Genomic DNA, 23,262 nt, shown 5'->3' with positions numbered 1-23,262 from the left:
GTGACTACTTGTTCTTGAAGGAAATGTTTTCAGTAACTCAGCATTTCCACCCTCCCTGTTGCTGTGCTCACATGCCACCCTTCTAGAGCACTGAGCACACATCACACCCTGGGCTAGGACCACCCAGGTCCCACTGGCTGCACCTTCTCTTGACAGGATGCCCTTAATTTAAGTATCAGGTGCTCAGAGTGCTTCCAAGCTGATGACTCCCTCAGGAGAACACCCAGTGATGCCCAAAGAGGAATTCAGACTGTCATTCAAGGGTGTTGGGCTGCAAACATGCACCCCTTTACCTTGAGCCTACCCTCCAAACAAGGTTGAATAATGGAAGTGCTAAGCACTGTGTGTACCCTTAGCTTTGAACTAGAGCCCTCAAGGGGGATACAGGATGAAGTTAAAGGCATTGGTCTGGAAAGCTTGTAAAAGAAAAGCCATCAGAGTTAACCGCCCTTAATTTTATTACATAACCAGACACAAAACAGTTGAGACTGGAATGTCAGATTTCCTCTTCGAGCACAATTTACAGCTTCATGTTTGCTTTGTATCAGAAAAGAAATTCAACTCACTAACATGCAGGTAGGATTAATCGAGTGAGGCACAGTCTCAGAATTTGGAAAAATACAGAGCAAAAATCCACTGCAAATTGCTCCACTAGCCTTCAGAGAGCAGCAGATGGTCTCCAGCTCTTCCTTAAGAGAGTTTCACCCAGTATTTGCCTCATCGCAACGTTCAGTGTTTACTGGAGAGGTGCAAGGGTGTAAAGAGTGAGTGACAAAAAGCAGTCAAAGAGGATTTTCACAAACTAGCAAGCGAGTGACTACACAAAGTTGTGGCAACATTCTTCCCATTCAGCAAAACAAAGTATTATAGCAGTTAGCCCTACTGATGACAAATCTGTTACATCAGGTGAAGTACAATCATTTGCAATGTACAGTCTGCAACTCAGTAAAACAGTAAGAGGGAAGCAGCAGGTTAGCAGGAAGTGAAATCTTAATATGCATTTTAGTAGAGGTCAAGATTATGCACAAGATCAATAGGGAAAGATGATGAAAAGAAAGTACAAGATGCTATGGTTCGTCAGAAGTTTTACAAAATGTATAAAGTATTTTGTTTCCCTACAACAACCAGAACCCTTACAAGTGCAGGTATATACATGACATGAAAATATTGCTTCACTCAAACAGGGGGAGGAGAGCGCTAGAGAAAAAGCATGCAAAAAACCTCTGGACCTAGAGAAGATCCTGCTTTCAGACACTGATCTACAGTACAAAATGAGCCTACTTGTACAGGTTGCAGAAGGTTTTTGAAATCAAAATGCTGGCACTTACTGTACAATAACGTTAACCGATTAACAAAAGCAGTGAATAAATATTAAGCCACTCCGCAGAGCCTGCACAAGCAGCGCAGGCGATTGCAGTGGCAGAGAAAGCAATGCAGACATACTTCATTGTTCCCAAATAAAACAAGAATAGAGAAATATTTCCCAAGCAGGAAACAGTAAACTACACAGCCAGACTAACTGTATTAAGGATAATTACGTAATAAGTAATGTTATTTTCAACAGCTTTATGTGTGTGCAACCACTAAAAACCTCACTGTGAGACTTATCAGGACAGAGAACAGAGCATTTGGTAGGACAGCTATTTTCTTTTTGATTTCTCCCCCATGCTTAGAAACATGAGAGAAAATGTGACTAGGAGAGGAAAAAAAATTGTGACCTAATGTTTTTTCTTCAACTGTTATAATCAAGTCCCCATGGTTTCTCTCCCAGAAAAAAAAAGAAAAAAAATAACACATTTGAGGAGAGTACTTCATGGGATAATATCCAGCAGCAGATGTTCCAACACAAACATGTCTATCAGATCAGTGCCTAGATTTCAAGCCCAAAAGTCATCACATTCAAGGGGATTTCAGAGACAGGGGAATGTTAGCCCTAAAATTAAAGCTCTAAGATGAAAGGAGGGGTTTGGGGATGGGGGGAAAGGAGGGAAGAGGGAGTCACTGAATCACAGGAGATAAAGAAGTGCACACAAGTTTCTAAATGAAGCACAGACGAAGTGAGGGGCACAAAAGTCATCTACAGAAGGTCACAGGTTCTGACAGCACTGGAGTTTGTTGGATTTCTGTCCATCGGTGGTTGGTGGGACGCTGATGTCAACGACGTTGTTGCCAGGAGACTCATCGTGTGCAGATCGATCCGCAATCTGCTTCTGCGAAACAATGCGGTAGATTTCTGAAAGGAGAACGGACTCGTTAGAGCACAGACGGGCATTTTCTCCAACAAAGAACATACAAATCTCCACGCAAGGTGTCAGAGAAGAGTAAAACCCAGGATGGAAGAGATTTCATGTAACTGGAGAGCTGTTAAAGAGAATCTGGTGTGACCAGCTGCAGAGCGTAACAGCTGGCCAGCTTACCAGCTCTGAAATGGATATTCTCCCTCTTTCCTGGAAAAGTTATTACAAGATTCTTCATTGTCTTTCACAACCGCTCTTCCTATAATGTTTTAGTCAACTATGCTATAACCATACATATCCTTAAAAGGTTTTGTAACAAGAAAGAAGCAAAAACGCTGTATTTCTAAAAGAGGAAATCATCATATTTTGAATAAAAGAGTGTTATTTCTAGGAACGCCAATCAACAGGATGCTTCCCAAAAATCGTCACACAGCAGTGGTTTTCCATCAGTATCCGTTTCGCATTTTAGCTCCTGGAAAACTATTACTACCAAATCACAGAAAGGCTTATTCCTCTCCAACAAATCACTATTCCCACTGATGGCAGTAAAAAAACCCTATGTAATTCCATAAAGCTCTATATTAGTCCAACACCTTTTCTGAAAGGATTAATTTATTTGACCTGTATTAACTTAAAAGCTGAAAGCCCAGAGATTCACAGCAGTAACTGCTGAAGAAAGATTGCTAGGTTGGAAGCTTTCAGAAATAAACCATTTCAGTTGCATAGTTAGCAGAAATAACTCAAGTTGAAATACTTTTAAATCATTTATTTCAGCAAGTATAAGCCCATGTTCCAACTTCCTTCCATTGTGAGACAGGAAATGGGCAAGTACCTCCCTGGAAGTCTGCGGTAAATATTATGGTCACATTTACACAGCCACAGCCTCAAAGCAGCAACAGCCAATTTCTTTTATCAAAGACTAAAAATCTGATAACATGACCATGGCAGGACACAGCAGAGTAGCACGCAGAGCCTCTAAACAGAGATTACTCTGGTGTTTTGGGGTTCGCTAGCACTGATTGAGCAGCAGTTCCACAAGTCTGTGCGGGTTTCCGTCGAGCACATTTTGGGCGTTCCAGCGCTAAGGATTAGCTCAGCCACAGAGCTGCTCAAATGCAGAGAGTCACCTCACACTGGTGCCAAAACAATACACACGTCCCATGGAACACAGAGTACTTGAGCATGCAGTGCTGATACACTCCAGCACCTCCTGCAAACTCAAATGTAACTAAAATTGGAGAAAGACTGGACCAAACCACTGGAAAAGTTACCCACCCCAACTGAAACGACTACAGAGAGATCAGCAGCGCTTATCTTAAGCACCTCATTTGCCATGACTGCAGGACTCCCACTTTTACTGCCTGTAGTCTGCTCATCTCCCTGCTGCTGTAGCTACATTAAAAAAACCCCAAAGCTTTCCTGGTGAATCCTAAGCCTTATCTGCAGTAGGGTGAACCCCTGCTCCAAGGGCAAGGAAATATGTGCAGGCAACAGTCAGTTCCAGGATGGACAACCCAAGTCCTGGTAGGGAAGAGACCAGGAACAAGCAGTAGAACAGTATTGCACAGATTACACCTAAATCTACGAAGCAGCAGACCTACTAGGTGAGCCAAACAGCATATCCCACACATCAGCATCGAGCCTGAAGCTGTAAGTTTACAGCACACACTGAGCCGCCTCCACATCAGCTCAACAGGCCCAGGGAACATTCTCGGCAGCGTGGCAATCACTCTCCCTGGCCTGGTTTTACCTTGTGACCATTATCACTTTCCCAAACAATTCCTGGCTCTGTTCAGGGACACTCCCAGTGGGCAGCCTGCCTTCAGCTATGTGTTGGTGCGTAATCAAGCACAGCCCTTGCAATCAACTCGGAGTGAGAGTTCAATAGCCTGGACAAAAAGAATTGCACTCCACTCTGCTTCAGTGCAAGAAAACACACTGGAACATTTAACTTCCTCCTATGAGTAAGCCTTGGCTGCCTAGATTTTGTGGAGATACAGAACTACTTTGCATAGTGTTACTACAATAGCTTGAATTTAAGCAGTATCTGAAAACTACAATGTCTTCAGATTTGGGGGCACAGAGGTGGGTTGTGTGCTGGGGCACTGGGGTAAGAGGACAGACAGAGAAGGGGAAGACAAAGGTAAGACTAGCAGGCTTTCAGACAAGCCAGCACTCCCAACATTCCTTTCCCGAGCAGTTTAAATGCCTTAAAGTGTCCAAGAAGGAGGTTTAGTACCTCAGTGCATCACTTCATAACAAACCATACCTGTAAGGATGTTCTTAAAGGCTTCTTCTACATTTGTTGAATCCAGAGCAGAAGTTTCAATAAAAGATAAGTTATTTTTTTCTGTAATAAATAACAAATGGTTTAGTTAAGAACTTTAATAGCTTTTACTTCTAGGTTTTCACCTTATTTTTAAGCAAAATCATCTAGTGTCTGATCTCAGTAGAACCTGGCCTTGACAAAGGAAACACTTTATGTTGCAATGTTCTATACTGAGATTGGATTGAATAAACTCAGAAGCAACGGGAATTTGAAATCCTGTCCACAATCAGAAGTTCAGTTCATTTGAAGTGAAATAGTTATTTTCAAAACTTACAGTGCACATCAGAATCCCTTTGAATTTATTTTTTCCAAGAACACTTTCTCCTCTAAATGTTGCTTACTGCTTCCAGCGCAGCTAGAGGAAGTGTTTACGCTCCAGCTATCAGGCAGCTCAAGGACAGTGTTTCAAAAACATGTACTACAAATAGATTTTAAAAAAATACTATTTCATAAGCCAAGATATTCTCCATTAAAAAAAGAATGTTAAATACTTTTATTAAGGGCCAAGATAAAACTTAAGGTGAAAGCTCAGCCCTGGATGTGATCGGAGCAAGTTCAGAAAGCCCCAGCTCTCTACAAACCTGCAAAAGCCCGGGCCTCGTCAGTGGGGACAGCTCTCAGATGGCGAAGGTCACTCTTATTGCCCACCAGCATGATGACAATGTTGTTGTCTGCGTGGTCTCTGAGCTCCTTTAGCCAACGCTCCACGTTCTCGTAGGTGAGGTGCTTGGCAATGTCATAGACGAGGAGGGCCCCCACAGCCCCACGGTAATACCTGAAAACAGGAGGTACGTTTCTTACGGAGAGCTGTGTCCTAGAGTTATGCCAGACTCCATATCTGGTTCTTCTACACTGTTTACTACTAAAAGAAGTTAAAAACAGCACCCTCTGGCCCTCTGGAAAGGAAGTTGTGCTGATGCAAATACTGCCCTTTTTTTTCCCCCTCCCCTCCTCCAAACAATTCCTTAAAAAACCAAAGTACCAAACTGGTGGGGTTTTTCTCATGGTATCTCCAGAGAATACAATTTTATTCAACAAAATGCTGAAGAACATGGAAGCTGTGACTCTGCTAAAAAGAAATAGATACAATCAGAGGTCACATCTTAAAACACTACCTGGCTTAACAAGCTGCTGTACTTGAAAGCTTCCCAACACCATTGTCCTAAGCAGGGACATGTCCAGTGCTGCAGATTCAGCATTTTCACAGTTGCCTTCCCTTTTACTAGATGTATAGTGTGTTCTCAGCTGTAGTTTCCAGCACTATGAGTAACTCAAACTTTTTTCATTGTACCAGTCAAGTAGCACAAAATTATTTGCTCTGTTATGATATAGACCAACTGAAGTGGGGAGACTGAAGTCTCCCCTAGCAATTTTGTCATGCATCCCAATTAAGTTTCAGCGATTTTCTACCTGTGAATTTACCTATAGGATCTTCACTAAAGTTCTCCTATTAGTCTGAGAAATAAAACAAGCCCCACAGTACTCACGCTGAGGTAATGGCCCGGTATCGCTCCTGTCCTGCGGTATCCCAGATCTGCGCTTTTATCGTCTTCCCATCCACCTGGATGCTCCTGGTGGCAAACTCCACCCCAATGGTGCTCTTGCTTTCCAGATTGAACTCATTGCGTGTGAAGCGTGACAGAAGATTACTCTTGCCAACGCCAGAGTCTCCAATCAGCACAACTGAAAGAAGACATGTTATTTTCAAAATTAATTCTTCACCTGAGAATTTGTATGGAGCACTGCTGCTTCCTGGCTCCTCTGTTTGCTTGCAGGGAGCACCCAGAGCAGCTGCACAGGCAGATAAATAAGAGGAAATCATGCTGACAACACCTCAGATTTTACTACACATACATGCGCTTCCCCCCAAATAGCCCCCAAACCTTTAGTTACTGCTCAGTTCCCCAAGGATGGAAATGAGGAATAGCTACAGGCCACCAGCAGTAACTAAAGGGAGCTGTGTGTCTCCCTGAGTACTCAACATGTCACGGAGCCTCCAAGAACTTGCCAACAGGCAACCTACCTGTGCAACAGGAGCCCGCACACACTGCGAACCTGTCCCCTTTCTGCACAGAACCCCACTAGAAGCAACCTGCATTCCCACTGGGGTCACACCGCATGGTTTATCTGGGCAATTTAATAAGCTTGCTCACACGAAGGCCAGGGCAGCACAGGAGGCTGCCTGACTCCACAACCAAGATATGAAACAACAACAAGAATTTTTTTCACACAGCAAAAAGAGCTCTAGTAGGTGCAACAAGGAGCAAAGGATGAGTTAAAAAATCTGCCTCCACACCAGGCGTTGCCATGTTAACAGAGAAAAACCCGAGTGCAGAACAGACCTTCAGCTCCAGACCCAGCTTTGCCGAGGAGGACGGTGGAAGCGGAGGGACGGCCGCGCCGAAGCCGCCCGCGCGCCGCTGCCCCCATCCGCTCCCCTTCCCGGCAACGACTCCGAGGACGAGACTTGCCCGACTTGGTTCTTTACTGCGTTGGTAAAGAAACTACACACGTTTCCTTAAATCCTGACATCACTGAGCACAGCAAGCAATAATTAAATGGGAACAAGCCTAGGAGCAATTAAGCCAAATTCCTTTTGTCTCGGGGAATACCATGTAATCCACAACTGCAGGTATTCGAGCTAACAGATTCCAGCTTAAGCAGAAGGAAAAAGGCATTTGTAGAGATGTTTCTTTAATCTTGGGAATATTTTCCATTTCTGTTCAAAATACTCATTTGCTGATTTCTCTCCAACACGCCCTGCTTTTCCTATATGAAAGCAGGGATGGGCACACAGCAAATGGCATCCTCTTCTCTCCGAAGAGAATTAGAGAACGCTCTCCTGATTACACCCTTTCAGAATTAGCTCTCCCAGGGCTGCAGATCATGCCAGTCATCTCGTGTTATCGAGGCCGTTTTATGCTCGGGCCCTGGTTCACAACACGGCTTTGGCAGCTGCAGCTCCCGTCCCTCCCCAGCCTGTTCCCACATTTCCAGCTCCGGAGCTGTGCCAAGCATTTCAGCAGCCTCCCCAAACTGACCCACCGGCATTTCCTGCGGCTGACAGCACAGATAGACCAACAATTGTGCTAGCACAGCTGAAACAGCCGAAATACAAGGGAGGCAGGAGCCAGGGCACGTGGCAAAGTGCCACAACTCCCCACCCGGGAGAGCTTAGACTGGCTCCTCACAGTGTTCCGGCTTCGCTGGCAAACAGCCTAAACAATGTTTTAGGGCATAAGAACAGATATGGAGGGAAAAAAACGAGATTTTATAAATGGTTGCAATGCTAAAATGTTGGGTTCTTCCACCCCCTTTCCTCTGGAGGGGGAATATTTCATGCCTATCATCACTAATTCCATGGCGTGGACCAGCAATGGACCAAGGGTCGCACATTTTGTACAGACAGCAGAAGGCTGCACCATACAACCAGCCCCTGCCCCTCACTAAAACAAGGTAAGAGTATTTCTTAGACAAGCTTTCAGCTCTTTCCAAAGGGAGTCACCTGCTAATGAAGCTGTGACTCAAGAAAACAGGCCTCTCTTCAGATCATACAGTCTTTAACCTTTGGCATTTTAAAGTTATTATTTTCATGCATAAACAGTGCAAGCGACTCCTCGGTCACTAACTCCACGTGCTGCCGGAAGAAAATTCAGGGATCTGGCACTACCTTCCTTACCTGCTTCTGCTGCAAGGCTACAAATGCAATGCTGCTTCTAAGGAAGAGTTTTAGAGAAGTTAATGAATGCACAAAGGCAACCAGATTCAAATTAAGTAACAAAAAAAATATAGGTTTATCCTACGCTATAATCTCCAAGTGCCTCTTCACTTCTCAATCTGGAGCATTAAAGAAGTATTTCCTCTCAGGACAGAAGAATATACAAAGACTAGGGGCCCAGGGACTTTATTTTCTATAGGAATCCAGCATGCGGGTAGCAATAATATGTTGGACCAAAGTGATTAAATCTTGGAGAGCTCTTAAATTTGGAAATAGGCAACTAGACTGGGCTGGCTGTTTACCTGCAGAATTACCAACAGCGTTAAAAAGAAAACTGCAAATCAAGCATAAGAACATGAAGAGCCGAAATAACACTCCTTAAATGTCCTTTATGCCCACACTGACGATTCAAAGGTGTCCTGCTTTTAACTTGGAAATTATTTGAGCCAGATTTATGAGCACAAAGCGTCATCAGATGTCTCCGAGTCTGGTTTACACCCCGAATCGCTGCTCCTTACATCTTTCTTGGCTTTGATGTCTCCTCTACGCCAGTTTGCTGCTTACCATTCCCCACATTACCTGTCCCTTCCACAGAAAGCCATTAAAGATGTCACTTGATTAACATCAAGTCACCAGCGTGGCACTTAGTGAGACCCAGACCTACATCTGAGCAGAGCAGATCCCACTAACCAGACAACCTGCTTCACATTTTGGCATCCTGATACAAAGTAAAAGAAAAAATTAAAATCAAGAGCAATAAACTGTTGTGTAAAGAACAATTATAGGATCAAGTTTATTGCACAATTTTCAATACATGGTTTATTAAAGCAATGAAATTTTTAAAGAATCAGTAGGACTGAGACTTTTCTGCAAAGACCACATCAGTGAAGATCATTATAAACGCTAATCACTTAGGGCTGCCAGATATTGATGAATAATATAACATATGTTTGCATTTATTAGCCACCTCCTTTGTTAGGCTCAAATTCTAGCTAGAGCAGTCTAATGTCCATAAAGGTAAAGGGAAGAGCCTTTTCTGTGCCTTTTCCCTCCCTTTTCATGAGGCAGTACAACTGCACATTCTCGAATTTAATTTTTAAAATAAAAATCTGTAATAGTTAATCTTCTTAAGAAGCAAATTAACGTGGAGATCACATTTTAATAGGTACAACACCGCCAATAATTTAAAAATATTAAAAGGTCATACATTCAGTTCCAGATACAACCCATTCAAAATACAGTTAAAAGTTACTACTTTTTAACCTTACGAACTGCAAAACTAATTTGGGAAGAGGCAGATCCCTAAACTATTGGATTTGCTTGGGTGACATTTCCAAAATGCAGCTACAGTGCTCACAATTTAACTCTCCCGTGCAGCATGGCATAGAGAATCCAGCTTCTTCTCCTAAGGACTGGCATTTTGTTAACAAATAAGTTTGTTTTGGTCAATAAAATAAGCAGTTCTTACTATAGGGGCTCATCCATAAGACAGGGAAATTGGTAATAAAGATAAAGAGGAGCCAATTCATGAGAACAGCTTGACTATAACCACACTCACATCCCCAGAATACCACTGAACCTTAAATTAGTTTTGGCCCGCGGCTTGCTAGACCCGATAAGCCAATAATATACACATTTTTCAAACAGCCCCACTAAAACGGTCATTCCTACAAACACAACACGAGGGATGACACCAAGAGTCATTCTTTGGCGTGAATGGCAAGCACAGTGAGCCAGCTACAAGCATAAACTGTTGCTACAAAAGCCTCAGTCATTTTCACCCCAAAGAGGTTTTTAAAAACATTATTTCTCATGAAAGAAGCTAACAATAAATCAGGCTCTTTGACTTTTTAAAAGAAAACATTCATGAGGTTGATAGAATCATCACTGCTAAAGAAAAAAAGCCACAGAAGCAATTGCAGATCTCCCACTACATAAAAAGCTAAAAGCTGAGGGTCTAAAGCCATACTGGTTGCCATCACAGACGTACTAAACATTACAATGCAATTAGGCAAATTTCTTTAACAAGCTGCAAATCTAAAAGAAAATCAGAGCCCAACAACACTTCTCTTGGGAAAGGGTGGGAAAGGGAAACAGTCAAAACTTAAAGTCAACTTCAGATATAAGAAAATGAAAATAATCCTCCCTGGAATGCAGCCCTCCTCTATCATTATTTCTACCTCTGCAGAAAAGAGTTCAAAAGCCAAATATTTCTATCGCTAAGAGGGGGCTGCAGCCACTCCAACCCCTCTGCCATTACCTTTTTCATTATGTTAATTCCCCTTGATATTTAATTCCATTATTGAAGGGGGAGGAAGGGAAAGGAAAAGGACTTAGTCCTATTCATTTTTCTTATTACAACACAGACATGATCCCACTTGATCCTGCTTATATTCATTATTCCTTGTCTGGTCCCCAAAAGGCCGGAAGGAAGGAAAGATGACCAGATAAGACAGGCTTTTTTTCCTGTTTTGTTTTCATACGATCATCCCTACCCAAAGGGCACACAGAAAAAGGACAGTCCCCTGCTCTTTTCCCATTAAATAAAGTAAGAGAAAGCATGCCAAGTTCCTTTGCAGCATCCACACAACAGCATGATCCCTGCCCAACCAGGTTAAAGTCAACTTTCCCTCTCGATAAAATCAAAATTGCATCTCAAAGCAGTGTAAGTAAAGATGAGTGTGGCTTTGCCCACCTAAATATTTGCAGAAAGAAAAAGAAAGAAACAAATTTGGGGATGTTCAAGCTCCCAGGTAATGATGCTGCTTGGGAAATAGATGGTGGAATTACTTCAGAAGGAAACTAGCTGCAGATCCAGACAGCTCTGGCTGGACCCTATTCTTCAGAGGTAGAGAAGAAATAAAGATAGACAGATAAGTTTTATGCTTTGGGTGTTTTTTTTGTCCCCTGTCTGGAAGACTGAAAAATAGGATACCCCAAACAGGCAGAGGCACCCCGAATGATTATGGGAAATAATAATCAAAGATATTAAGGTAAGTTGGGCAACAAGTTTGGTTCGAAAGCTACCTGCCTTCTCCCTACAGGCCGAAGTCCAGGGCCTGGAGCGCTCCGAGGAACAGGTCAACCCTGGCACGTTCTGGAGCACAGGGAACGTCAGCCTTCTGGGGCAACACGCGCACCTGAGCCATGTCATCCATCCCAGGGGAAGGGAGCCAAGGGGACACCAGGCTGGTGGCCCCGGGGCCTGCGCTGTCACACAGCTCCGACACGCTGCTCTTGGGCGACCAGGAGCTCCACAAGCACCAGGCCAGGTGGACTACCCAAACTCCAGGTAAGGCAAAATTAGCTCTTACCACAGCAAGCTTGGTGCTTTTTGTATGTATATATGTATATATCTATACATTTTTACACTATTAACCACCAGTCACCAACTCCTGAGCAAGCTCTAGCTTTGCCCTGCCCCTCACCCGAGCCCAGGGCAGGTTCTGCCAAACACCCCCGCGCCCAGAGGCCAGTGCTGCCCTCGGGACGGGAACGCGGCTCCCACGGAGGAAACGGGCCCGTTCCGCGCACCGAAAGTGGCGGGGAGGCCCCGAGAGCGGCGGAGCGGCCCCGCCGGCCCTGCCCACTGCCCGCCCCCCGCCCCTGGAGCACCGGGGCCCGCCTGGGCCCCGCCGCCCCCTCAGAGATGAGGCCGCGAGGCCGCCCGCGCACAATGGCGGCGCCCCCCCATCACCTCAAGCGGGCCGGGCCGCGGGGGGCAGCGCGGCCTGGTGAGGCCGGGCCGGGCCCTGGCGGCGGCGCGGGACGGCGGCGGGAGCGGCCCGGGCGCGGCGGTACCTTTGAAGAGATAGTCGTACTCGTCGTCGCGGGTGCCCATGGCGATGGCGGCGGCGGCGCCGATCCTCTCGCTGCCAGGCACCGAGCCGCTGCCCTGCCAGCCGGGGAGAGGGGCGGTGCTGCGCCCGCCGCCGCCTATCAGCGCCCGCCAGAGGCCCCAGGAGGCAAGACTGACCAATAGACGACGGGCGCGCCTCTGACTGGCGGGCGCCAGCGTCCAATCGCGTGAGGGCAGTGGGGAAGGGCGGTGTTTGGCTGCCCGAGGCCGGGACCCGGCGGGGCGGGGCGAGTACGGGGCGGGTACGGGCGGGGTCAGCGCGAATGGGGCGGGGTTTGTGCGGAGGGGCGGGGTCTGCGTGGGAAGAGGCGTGGCCTGAGGCGGGAGGGGGCGGGGCTAGGCATGCGCAGCGGCCCCCTCCTCCCGCCTTCAGTTTTCCAGCCTTCGCGTTTTCAGGGTTTTCTCGACCCAAAACCTCCCTCTCGACCCTCGACTCCCGACCCAAAAAGGGCTTTGCCCTTTTCGCGGTGTTGGGGACGGGGCTGAGCATAGCCGGGTCCTTCTGCAGCCTCCAGCACTTCCACACGTACCGGGCAAAAACAACAGTCCTGCGCAGTGGCACAACTTGTCCTAGGAAAACATTTTCCTCTTTTTTTTTTTTTTTTTCCTCTCTCCTGGCGGGGCTGAAGGCAATTTCCTGAGCTGCATACGTGATAACGTAACGGTGGAAGGATGTGTTTGTTTCTGCACTCGCAGCGGCTCCGCTGTCCCGCTTTTCCCAGGGGGATCTTCAGCTGGCACCTGAGCACCCTGCTCTTTGGGGTATTAATTCCTAGGGGTCCTGCTTCCCCCTATGCAAGTGCTAAGGAATGCGGGTGAACGGGCAAAGAGCCAGCAGTGGATGCTTTGCTGGATCTGCAGGAACATTGCAGTGGGGGAGGTTGGTTTAGCAGGAAAAGCAAAACGAACCAGATTATCAGATTATTTGTCTCGGATCAAGATGATCCCCTTCCTCTAGTGCTTGGAAACTTCTCTACGCTTTAAAGAGGGATACACGACAGCCACATGCACAGGCCATTCCTCTTGGAAACCCATTGCAGCTCAGGGGGGCAGATTAAAGGCAAATATAATTTATCCTGCACTGCTGTGACAGGCAGAAAACCCATGGGAAGCAGGGATGGTGCAAAGCAGCCCTTGGAGAAGCCGGATAGGCAACGGGAACTAGCAGCAGGCCTCTATTCCCAAGGGCACGGAGCAGCTTTGCTAAGAGCTCCAAGTGTGTCTTGCTCAGGCTGAGCGAATCCTGAAAGCCTTTTTGCAGCTGCAGCAGGAACATAATGTTAGGAATTGCTGCGGGGCCCCAGGATTCCGTAACGTGTCCCGGCCTGTGCAGGAGCCTATTTGCAGCAGCAGCATTTCATAACTGGAGGGTTGTTATTTGCACGGGTGTTTTCTGCAGCATTGGGTGCTGCTGCTTTTTCTGTCACTGGAGGGAGCACCGAGCTCTATTTCAAATATTTGCTAAAAACAAATGAGCTAGAGGATCCAAGCAGTGTTTTGGGAGGGGAAGGACTTGTTTCTTCTGCACGTGGACCAGCTACAGAACCTGGTGAATCTGTTTGTATCCTGGAAGGGCTCCCAGACTCAACACACACCCTTGGGAGCTGGAAGTGTCTTGCGGCATCATCGTTTAGGAGTTTTTGAGAACTATACAGCCAAATAAACCAAGAACAGGAGATGGGAGAAGCAGCAGCTCTGCTTCTTGGGCTAAGCAAGAACTTGTGCATTTGGGTAGCGCACAGCCTTATCCAAACCAGTGTTTTGTAACAGGCTCCACTGCACCACAGCACTTGCAGGGAGCTGTTGGGTGGGGGTGTCTCCCAATGGCTCTTTCCAGAGGTGCCAAATTAATTCAGATCCCTAAAGTTACACCTAAAAAAAAAAAAATCAGCACAGAAGGAAATATTGTGCCCAGATCCAAGCAAAGTTTCTGAAGTCCTTGCATCGCCCCTATGCAATTTCCCTGGTAAACTGTCAGGTAAATAATCCAGCCAGGACATTTACAGGCTTGTTTTTATTAAAAGGCATCTTCAGAAATATATTTCAGTACAAAAAAAAAAGTTTAAAATACACAAACTACAAGTTTTTTTTTTTCCAGAGCCAACATTTATAAATTACACCACATTGTTATTAACACTGCATTTAAATACATAGAAACAAATTAAAACAGGAAATTCAAAAAGATCCAACGTCCTACAAATGACTATTTACAATATTTAGCAGCTAGGAGCTCTAGCACAGTAGTCAATATGACTTCAATAGGGCAGGATGCTTGGGAATCCCCAAGATGGAAGCTCGGCCTGTAAAGGTTTCCAGGGATCTGTTTTGCCCACATCTCCCCAGAGAGCCTCTTACACCCCCTCCAAAGGTAAAAGCTACACTGTATTTTGGGATATGTACATGACACATCTGTGGTCCTCTTGCAGAGACCTCTCACTGTACCATGGCCCTTTATAAGGGATTCATTTCAGGTCACACTACAGGGATGGTGCTACCTGCTCTGCAAAGGATGGAGTTGAAGAGCTCCAGGCTTTAAGGGGACACGTGGCTGCAGCCAGCTCTATCAGGCTGAAATACAAGGCTGGTCTTGCCCGGGGACAACGCTGTTCTGTCCCTGTGCTGTCCTAGAGCTCACTCTGGCCATGGTCAGCAGCAGTGAAGGGCTCCAGGCAGAGCTCAAGAGTCAGACTGCAACAAGAGGCTCTCCAGGGTCTCCTCCAGCCCCTGTGTATTCAGCTCTGGGATATTAACCATCCATTTCCTGGAGCAGGAGGAGTTTTCCCTGCTCCTGGCAAGTTCCAGCACAGCCAGAAATACACGAAGCCTAAGAGGGCAGGGAAGCCAAGCGAGCCTCAGGTCCCCAAAATGTCTTTCCCAAAGCTCATTCTCACTGGGTGTAAAATCACTGGAGTGCAGGCTAGGAAGGAAATGCAAAATGGAAGTGAGATCCTCCTTCCCACACAGTGGTGGCAGGAGGAAGGAGGACCTGGGGACATTCAGAGGAGAGTGCATGCAGCTTCATTCGGGAACCACAGTGAGAGGTGACACCAAAGCCCAGCTGTACCCAACTGTTCCATCCAGGGCAACAAAACACTTCCCTAGGCCTCCCTCTCCCCTGGACTCAGCACTCAGCTAAGCTGAGCAAAACCAGCATGGAAGTGTTCAGACGGCACAGAAAGCACCAGATGCCTTTAACTCACTGCCGTGGCACAAGGCAGGTTTGCAGATCACTTCTACATGCTCTGGAGATGGTTCTCCCTGCCAGCAGGTCCTCTTCTGGGTTGGGAGCTCTCATCCATGAGGCTCAGCAACACCAATCTGTTCTACTTACAGTGAGAAGCCGATCACTGCATCGTGCCTGGCCACAGTCACTGCCCACTAAAGGGCTACGAGCAAGAGAAACGGTCCCCTGTGGATTCCCGGGAAGCGTGGGGTTGTTTTCTGTAAACACCAAGTGATGGAGCTCATATCTGCGCTCCACAGAGAAGGTCAAGTCTGAAACGGCAGCTTTAGGGTTCTGCTTCCAGCTCTGTGGGTTGGATTTTCATGGTGGTCGACTTCAGAGGGTAGTACCTCCCTTTCCATGTCTTCCAGAAGATGCCTTGTTTGCGCTCATGCCGCTGGCGGGGAATGGAGCGGAAGTACTTCCCGTTGAGGTTGGCATGGCCACAAGTGCTGAACCACCAGCCACCTACCAAGGCAATGAAGCAGCAGGTTTAATCCACAGCATTTTCAGACAGAGAAGAAAGCCAGGTTTAAAGTAGCTGCTGTGCACATTTTCCCCAAGCTCCGGTGCTTTGTGGAGCTAAGACCCTGTACACATTTGGAAAGTTCCATGTACTAGAAACCTTTGACAGGCTTTGTACAAGTTCAGGCCTAGACTGAGCCCTGTCCGCATGCTCCTGCTGCTCTTTTGCTTGCACGCAAACACTAACTAATCCCTTCAGCAGCCCCAATCCAGTTCTTTGGGCTGGCCTCCACTTTTCTTGGAAGGTTTCCAAGCAAGGTGGCAGCCAGCAGAGCTGTTATGCAGACACATGCTTGGGCCAGGACCTGAACCACAAACTTCCCCTGGTTTCAGCTCCTTTCCAGTTCCCTGCACAGCTCCTCCCAACAATTCTTCCCACAGGTTTTCCAGGGAAGCAGGAAATAAGCTGAGCTCAACCCCAAAGTGGTCAAATGTAGCAGAGCCCCTACCCCAGCCCACTCAGAGCCCCAGGCCTTTTGCTGCAGGCTCTGCCCTAGTGTCACCAACAGCACCAAGGGGAAGCACTTGTCCCCTGCTCAGGAAGGAGGAGATGTTACTGACCTGACAGGTGTTTGGCACAGTTTGTGTCAGCTTTGAGATCATGGTCACGATCTCGAGTGGAGAAGGGCAGCTGCCTGAAGTCCCCAATGGCATTTTCCAGTTCTCCAGAGAGAGGTCCCAGCAGGTTGAGTGTATAGGCTGTGCTCTCGCCACCGAGGCTGAAAACAAACTGAACGGCCTGGGAATTCCCCTCCCAGTCTTCCAGCTCAATCAACAGATTGTATCTTCCCTCTTGGACAAGGTGATGGATCTTCTCCAGGCCCAGCCAGAAGTCACCTGGAAAACAAGACAGTTTGCGTTGGTTGCAGGTACACAGCCGTGTTGTGTAAAGCAGATGGGGCAGCAGGCTGCTCCAGGATAGTCAGGACTAGGACCTGTCAAGGACACTTGGTTTGTGTCTTCCTCCTCCTCATCCCAACAGTGTGGGTAGAGATCTCCAGGGGCCAGCAAGGGGGAACATCTTGTGCTATGTTAAGATAGCACTTATCCCATGATAAGACAAGGGATGCCCTCAGCCACCTACCATGAAGGTCTCCAAAGCCATTCCTATAGGCATCCCAAAGTTGGTCAAAGTCCACAGAGCCATCTTTACGCCTCTGGATCACTGTCCAGCCACCTTCTGTGGAAGGAAAGAATTTGGTCATTTCAGGGCTACTGTTTGCAAGACCACTGTGCAAAATCTGTGTGGACACACAACCTCTCCCCACTTTACCTGCTGTCATGTCGCAGTAGACTTTGAAGGGCTGAGACCCAGTGGGCTGGATCTGGAAGATGCCGCTGCTTTGCTGCCCTTCCAGGAGGAGCTGCTGGCAGTTTTCTGGAAGCTCTGCAGAAAGAAAGCGGAGGCAGGTGAGTTGAGTGCCCCAAGTCTCACTTCCTCAAGTGTTTTCTCCAAGCACAGTCCCAGTCCTTCTGCTCCCAGATCTGTGCCTTGGCCATTGCATTGGGTACATCACATCAGTGCGGTTAAAATGCTATTTCCTCAGCATCTTCCAGTTCACCAAATACAGCTCCTTAGGTTCCAGTCCAAGGCTGGGCACTAGACCAGGATTTGGTGACCCAGGATGGGAGAGCACCAAGAATGCCCCATGCTCCGGCAGCACAGCGCAAGGAAAGAAGCCTCCCCTGTCCCAACACAGACATCAGAGCAGGCTCCGGGAGCAGAAAGAAACCACAAGGAAGTTCCAAAGTTGGGAATGCCGAACAGGAGCTCAGCATGCGACTCCAGCTCCCAGCCCAAGGCGGACATCCCTCGAGGCCTCCCCACGTGCCAGCTGACCCCATGGCTGGAACCACACCGAGCCAGCAGATCCCAGAGGATCCGCAGCTCATGACCTGGGAACGAGCTGATGCCGACGGCTCCTGCCCCCTTCCCTGGGGCCGAGCTCCCACCTCTCCTTTCTTCCCACCCGGGACTTTGCCCCGTGCTGCCAGCGAAGCTGTTTCCACAGCGCTGTTAAAAGTCCACCCGGGAGGGCTTGGAGAGGCCGGTTACAAAACGCATGGCAGCCAGCAGGGACTTTAGCCTGCCAGGGCCGCCATCAAGCGGCTCTTTGTCCGCAGGGGACAGGTGCCCCTAGACCCGGACAAGGCTGGGCCTGTTCCCTCTGTGTCCCCAGCAGGGCTGCTCCTCGCCTGAGGCCCGGGAAGGATTTCGGCTCCTCGCAGCTGCCCGACAGGGCTGGGGCTGGAGATGAAATTGAAGTCACCGTGTCGGGGGGAGGCACAGGGGACCAGGTCACCCGGCTCAGCGTGCCCCGCAGAGCAGCCACCACCATCCCGGTCTCCATTGGAAGGAGGAGACCAAGGGAGGGGGCTCCTGTGGTGACAAGATGGGGGCAAGCAGCACCCACCGCCCGCCATCTCCTCATGCCTGAGGAAGGCCAGGGTGTCCCGACGGGGAGGTGACAGGCCCCGCCACCACGTGGGGACAGGCTGGCCGTGGGGGAGGAGGAGAGGGGATAACAACGTCCCCTTTCACCCACTTCCCTCCTGGCCCTCCAGAGCCGCCGGCCGGGGCCTCCCTGGCCCCCCCCGGCATGAACTTTCCTCCATTTGGCTGCAGCCGCCGCCGCCACTTGCGCCCACCAGCATGGCCGCACAGAGCCGGCCTGCACCGGGGGACGCGGTGGCTCTCAGAGCTCCCCCTTTGCTTGCCCATGGGCTCCAGGACCCTCAGTGCAGGGCAGCAGGCACCAAGGAGTCATTTTGCACCCTGCATGGCGGTGCAAGAGGCACAAAGCCGCCATGGAGAGCGAGTTCGTCACCAGCACCATCCTCACTGCCTAGGCAAGCACAGGCAGGAAGGAAAAACACCTCAGTGATGGCTAGAGGAAACCTCAGCTCCCAAAGCAAGGTACAGACATCTAGGAGCTCCTGGAGCCTCCCCTCTGCTCCCACTTTATCTCACCAGGTGGTTGGGATGGTGCCTGGGTACCCCTGCTCATGCATGGGTAACTATATGGCCTCAGCATGCAGGATTCAGCCCCATTCCTTGCTTTTTTTCAGGATTTTCTGGGCTTGGGCCAACCCTGGTGCTCTTATCTGTGTTTTCCTGGTGGAGCGGGGCCTTCCAAGCAGCCGAGTGGGATGCAGCTGCTCCAACAGCCTCCGCTTGACCTTTTTGTTTGAGGAACACGCTCATTGCTCCTGCCTGCATTGCACATCCATATGGCACCAGCCAAACAGCGAGGACTCACTGGGGAGGTTTTCCATCCCCTCCCTCTTTATTTAGCCAAAAGCTGGGAATCAACAAGGCTTGCTGGAGCCGCCCCGGGCATGGCACCCTGTCTACCCAACAGCATCTCCAGGCATGACGCAAAGGTCACCAACCCGAGATAAACCCAGAGCAGTCCTGGCTGCACCTTACTTCCTCCCCTCAGGACTGTCCTCCTCTCCCTCGCCAGCCCAGTTATTTCGGAGCGCCCCGGGCGAGCAGCGTTTGCCTTTCCCCTACTCGGCCTCCTGCCAGACGGCCCAGGCTCTGCCTAAAGACATGATCCTCTTTCTGCAAGTGATTAAACCTTTCGCTCTCCAGGCTGCTCCGAGCCTTCAACTTTCACATGCTTGGCCCAGTGCCAGCCCCAGCCTGAAAACGCGTGTTCCCTGGATGCGAATAAAAGGGTCTTTCTGAAAAGGCTGCTGGTGGAGCTCGCTGCAGCTCCCCGGGGCCAGGCCAGCATCGTGGTCCGCAGCCACGAGCCTGCCCTGCTCTTGCCAGCTCTGAATGTGGCCACGAGCCACCCAGGCCGAGGGCACGGGGCTGGTCTGACAGCTACCTCGTGCTTTAAGGCTTTCCAGGAACTTGGTAAAAAGGAGAAGCCAATTTGCTTTCATTTGGGGATATCTATAACGCACCTCAGCCAAGCACTGATACTAAGGAGCCAGCATGGCCCAGCATGGGCAACCATGCTGGCAAGTGCATGGTGTCCCATGCAGACCCATCTGATGGGCAAAGGACCTGATGGCATGAGAAGATACCAAGAATTTGTAAAGCACAGTTGGACACAGCAAGCAGCCATACAGGGAGCCATACACTGAGCACCCTATAAGCCAGCACAGCTTGGGTTGACACCAAATAGCCAAGATCCTACCCCATTGGCCAAGCAGGGAACTTTCAGCTCAGCCCAGATCTGATATCAGAGCAGCAGGGATCCTGCGAGGACAAGTCACAAGGGAAACAGTGGGGAGAAGCAGTTTTGAGACACTTCTGCAGCTTGCTAGACGCTGCCTAAAGAAGCCTCCACACAGCCCAAGCATGCTGAGCACCAGGAGGATTGGGGAGCACGATGTTCCACTTATCTGCACTGGCTCTGTCCCACCAATCCTGCTTTCAGAAACCCCAATGACAGCTCAGGGCAACACATACAAATAAATGGGCATGTGTTTCCCTGTAGCTATACCCGAGTTAAGCCCTGGGCAGGATTTCCCCACACATCCTCGCCCTCATCCGTTTGTTTGGCTTGAACTGGACATCCCCAGACAGCTGCACAGACGCTTCCCTGGCCACCGGAGCCCTGTGATTTAGCTGACATAACATGACAGCAGCTGCTCCGGGCCGGTGAACCCTGCGGGAATGAGCCCTGCAGGAATGCAAGTTCCTGTCTGGGAGAGAGGCCGCAGGGGGTAGCACAGCTGGGGACAGTCACAGAGCCACTCGCTCCAGGCTGCTCCACTCCCCCCTGGTGCTGTTGGCAAATGGGATGGAGATGCTCCTGCAAGGAGGATGCTGCAGTCAGCGCCGGGGGCTGCAGATACAAACATCCACTTTCCTGCTCCTAGGACAACTCTCCATGCCTTCACTCTGCAGGTGCCTGCGGCAGCTAAGCATCCTTTTCCAAGGAAAAGGAAGAGCAGGAATACTTGTATCCACAGGCACAGGACCCAGACATGCACCAAGGGAGATGGATGCCGGAGGATGCAGCTCTCTGCACACCCTTCCCCTCCTCCAGGACACAGACGGAGGAGCAATTTGTGCCTCACAAAAGCAAGAGCAGTGAACAAGACCTATCCAGAGAGCAGCAATTCTCCTCTCCTTTCACCATTCAGCCCCTGCACACCTGCCAGGCCCAGGTCCTCTTTGACAAACACCTTTGAGCAGAATTTCTTGCCTGCATTCTTAGTGTCAGGCGGAAAAAAAATAATCCCTCTTAAATACTCAAACTCCCACCGGGCTAATACGGATCCAGAAGCTTGATCCTGCCCATGCTCCAGCTCTCCCCACTTCTGGCCGGGCTCCCAAGCCCTATTCCTGCAAGCAAACCTCACCTCCTGGATCAGGACAACTAAATCTTTTGTTTCGCAGCTGCTGGAATCGCTGCTGGTTTGACACAGCAAGGAAAAGCAGCACACGCAGATACTCACTCTGGGGCAGTGCAGTCTCCGCGCTGGCATTCTGGCTTTGGTTGCTGTGGCTGAGGCTTTTCTTCAAGTTGATTTTCCACTTTGGAGACTGAGTTTTGTTGTCTTTCAGGTGCAGAGGGATCAGCAGATTGACCTGCAGTCAGAAGGACAACAAGTCAGAACAGGTTTAGCTCAGCTGCTGAGCTAAAAAACCAAAGCATCAGCCACTCCCCCAGGAACAGGGTGATGCTACAGGGATCAGGGCAAATCTAAGGCTGAAATTGCCCTGAAAGCTTGTGAAATTGGGTATCTGAGACTGGCAAATCCAGGAACCACCATGATTTTTTACACCCATGAAAATGTTTGTGTTTACATTTGGGTTTATTCTGCAGATAAACCATAAGGCAACAGCCCTGAGAGGCTCACATTGCACCCACGGTAATTCCTCACATTTCACTGCCCAAAGCCCCACGCAGCTCCAAGCTTTGGCCTTTTGCTGCTCTTGCATCAACCCCGCAGCAAGGGCTCTGCACCAGACCCCGAGGCCAAGCATCTTGTAGAGCCCCTGGGGCCAACAGCACAACAGCTACTTCTCCCAGAGCCCGTGGGCCAGCTGGGCTACCAGAAACCAGATCCCTGAAGCCCTGCACAGGGTGCAGGACAGAGCTGCTGTCTCCCAAGCCCCCGGTCACCAAGCTGCAGAGCCAGGCAGCATCTCACCTTGCTCTGCAAGCTTTTGATCTGCAGATTCTGCTTGTCCAGCTTGTACTGCTGCTGCTTCATCTTCTGCAAGAGCTCCTCGATGCGCAAGTTCTGCGCGTCCATCAGGGACTGCAGGGAGGGAGAGAGAGAGGGGAACCCTGCGGGCGCAGCCAACTGCACCGCACACAGCCCCGCACGTCTGGGGATGCTCCTGGACCCTGGCAGGTGTTCTAGGTGGCCTGGGGATGCTCCAGGTACCTTGGGGATGCTCTGGACACGCCAGGGGATCCCGACTGTTCCGCTCCCTTCCAGCGGCTCCCGGTGCCCATGGGCAGGTCGGGCACCCGCAGCAGAGCCGCTCCCGATGCCTGGGGGCTGCTCGGCGCCCCAAGGACAGTCGGGTGCCCAGGGCAGGTCGGTCCCCTCGATTCGTGTCCCCCGGCTCCGCCCGGCGGTCGCTCGCTCACCTGCAGCGCTCCCAGGTCCTTGTCGCTCTGGTTGCCGGCGGGTCGCGCCTGCAGGACCTGCCGCACGCGGCCCTCCAGCAGCTCCAGGCGGCCGCGGATGGTGGCCTTGTCGGCGGCCACCTCGTCCAGGCGCTGCCGCAGCGCCTCGGCGAGCTCGGCGAGCTGCCGCCCGCGCCCCTCCAGCTCCCGCACGCTGGCGCGGAGCAGCTCCCCGCGCTCCTGCGCCTCCCGCGCCTGCCGCACCAGCCGCCCCAACGAGGCGTTATGGGCGCCCAGGCGGCCGCCCAGCTCCCGCAGCTGCCCCTTGGTGCGGTCCACGTGCTCCTTCAGGCCGTGGCCGAGCTGCAGGAGCCCGTGGGCGAGCACGTTCACCTCGTCCCACGAGGCGAACGGCGCCCGCCGCTCCTTGCCGCGCGCCGGCCCCCCGGCCGCTGTCCCCGCCGGTGGCAGCGGTGGCGGCGCGGCCATGCCCGCGGCGGCGGCAGCGCACAGCACCAGCGTGGCCCCGGCCAGCTGCATGGTGGCCCGCGAGCCCAGTGCGGGCCCGGCCGCCGCGCCGCCCCTTTTATAGGCGCGCGGCGGGGAGGGACCCGGCCCGCCCCCCCGGGCCGCCCCCCGCCCCGAACCGCCCGGCCCCGCCGCTTTGTTCGGCCCCGCCGCCGCCCGCGGCTGCTCCCCCCGCGTGGGGGCTGCTCCATCACCGTGTCCCGCGGGTGCCCTCGGTCCAGGATGGCTACTGGGGTGGGTGTCCCCTCTCCCCGGGGCGCGGGGACCTGCCGGGTGCCGCTGGCCCCGGGGT

General features: G+C 50.6%; 2 protein-coding genes across 2 annotated transcripts; both read right to left on the bottom strand.

Moving 5' to 3' along the window:
• Nucleotides 1-454: 454 nt before the first annotated feature.
• RAB11B (RAB11B, member RAS oncogene family) lies at nt 455-12,193 on the bottom strand. Its single transcript, XM_088527073.1, has 5 exons — nt 12,086-12,193; nt 6,054-6,249; nt 5,148-5,341; nt 4,507-4,587; nt 455-2,233 (listed from the first exon to the last, which is right to left on the bottom strand). The coding sequence occupies exons 1-5, from the start codon at nt 12,123-12,125 to the stop codon at nt 2,088-2,090; spliced, it is 657 nt and encodes a 218-aa protein (XP_088383199.1). The 5' UTR covers nt 12,126-12,193; the 3' UTR covers nt 455-2,087.
• Nucleotides 12,194-15,254: 3,061 nt separating this feature from the next.
• Nucleotides 15,255-22,982, bottom strand: ANGPTL4 (angiopoietin like 4). Its single transcript, XM_088527072.1, has 7 exons — nt 22,464-22,982; nt 22,015-22,125; nt 21,316-21,448; nt 17,165-17,278; nt 16,976-17,071; nt 16,453-16,728; nt 15,255-15,834 (listed from the first exon to the last, which is right to left on the bottom strand). The coding sequence occupies exons 1-7, from the start codon at nt 22,980-22,982 to the stop codon at nt 15,653-15,655; spliced, it is 1,431 nt and encodes a 476-aa protein (XP_088383198.1). The 3' UTR covers nt 15,255-15,652.
• Nucleotides 22,983-23,262: the final 280 nt, after the last annotated feature.

This window comes from Tinamus guttatus, unplaced genomic scaffold (assembly GCF_059628265.1).
Source record: "Tinamus guttatus ecotype Peru unplaced genomic scaffold, ASM5962826v1 Tinamus_guttatus_pri_ptg000261l, whole genome shotgun sequence".
NCBI classification, from domain to species: Eukaryota; Metazoa; Chordata; class Aves; order Tinamiformes; family Tinamidae; genus Tinamus; species Tinamus guttatus.
Note: the sequence above shows the minus strand (reverse complement) of the source record. Positions and strands in the feature narration are given on the sequence as shown.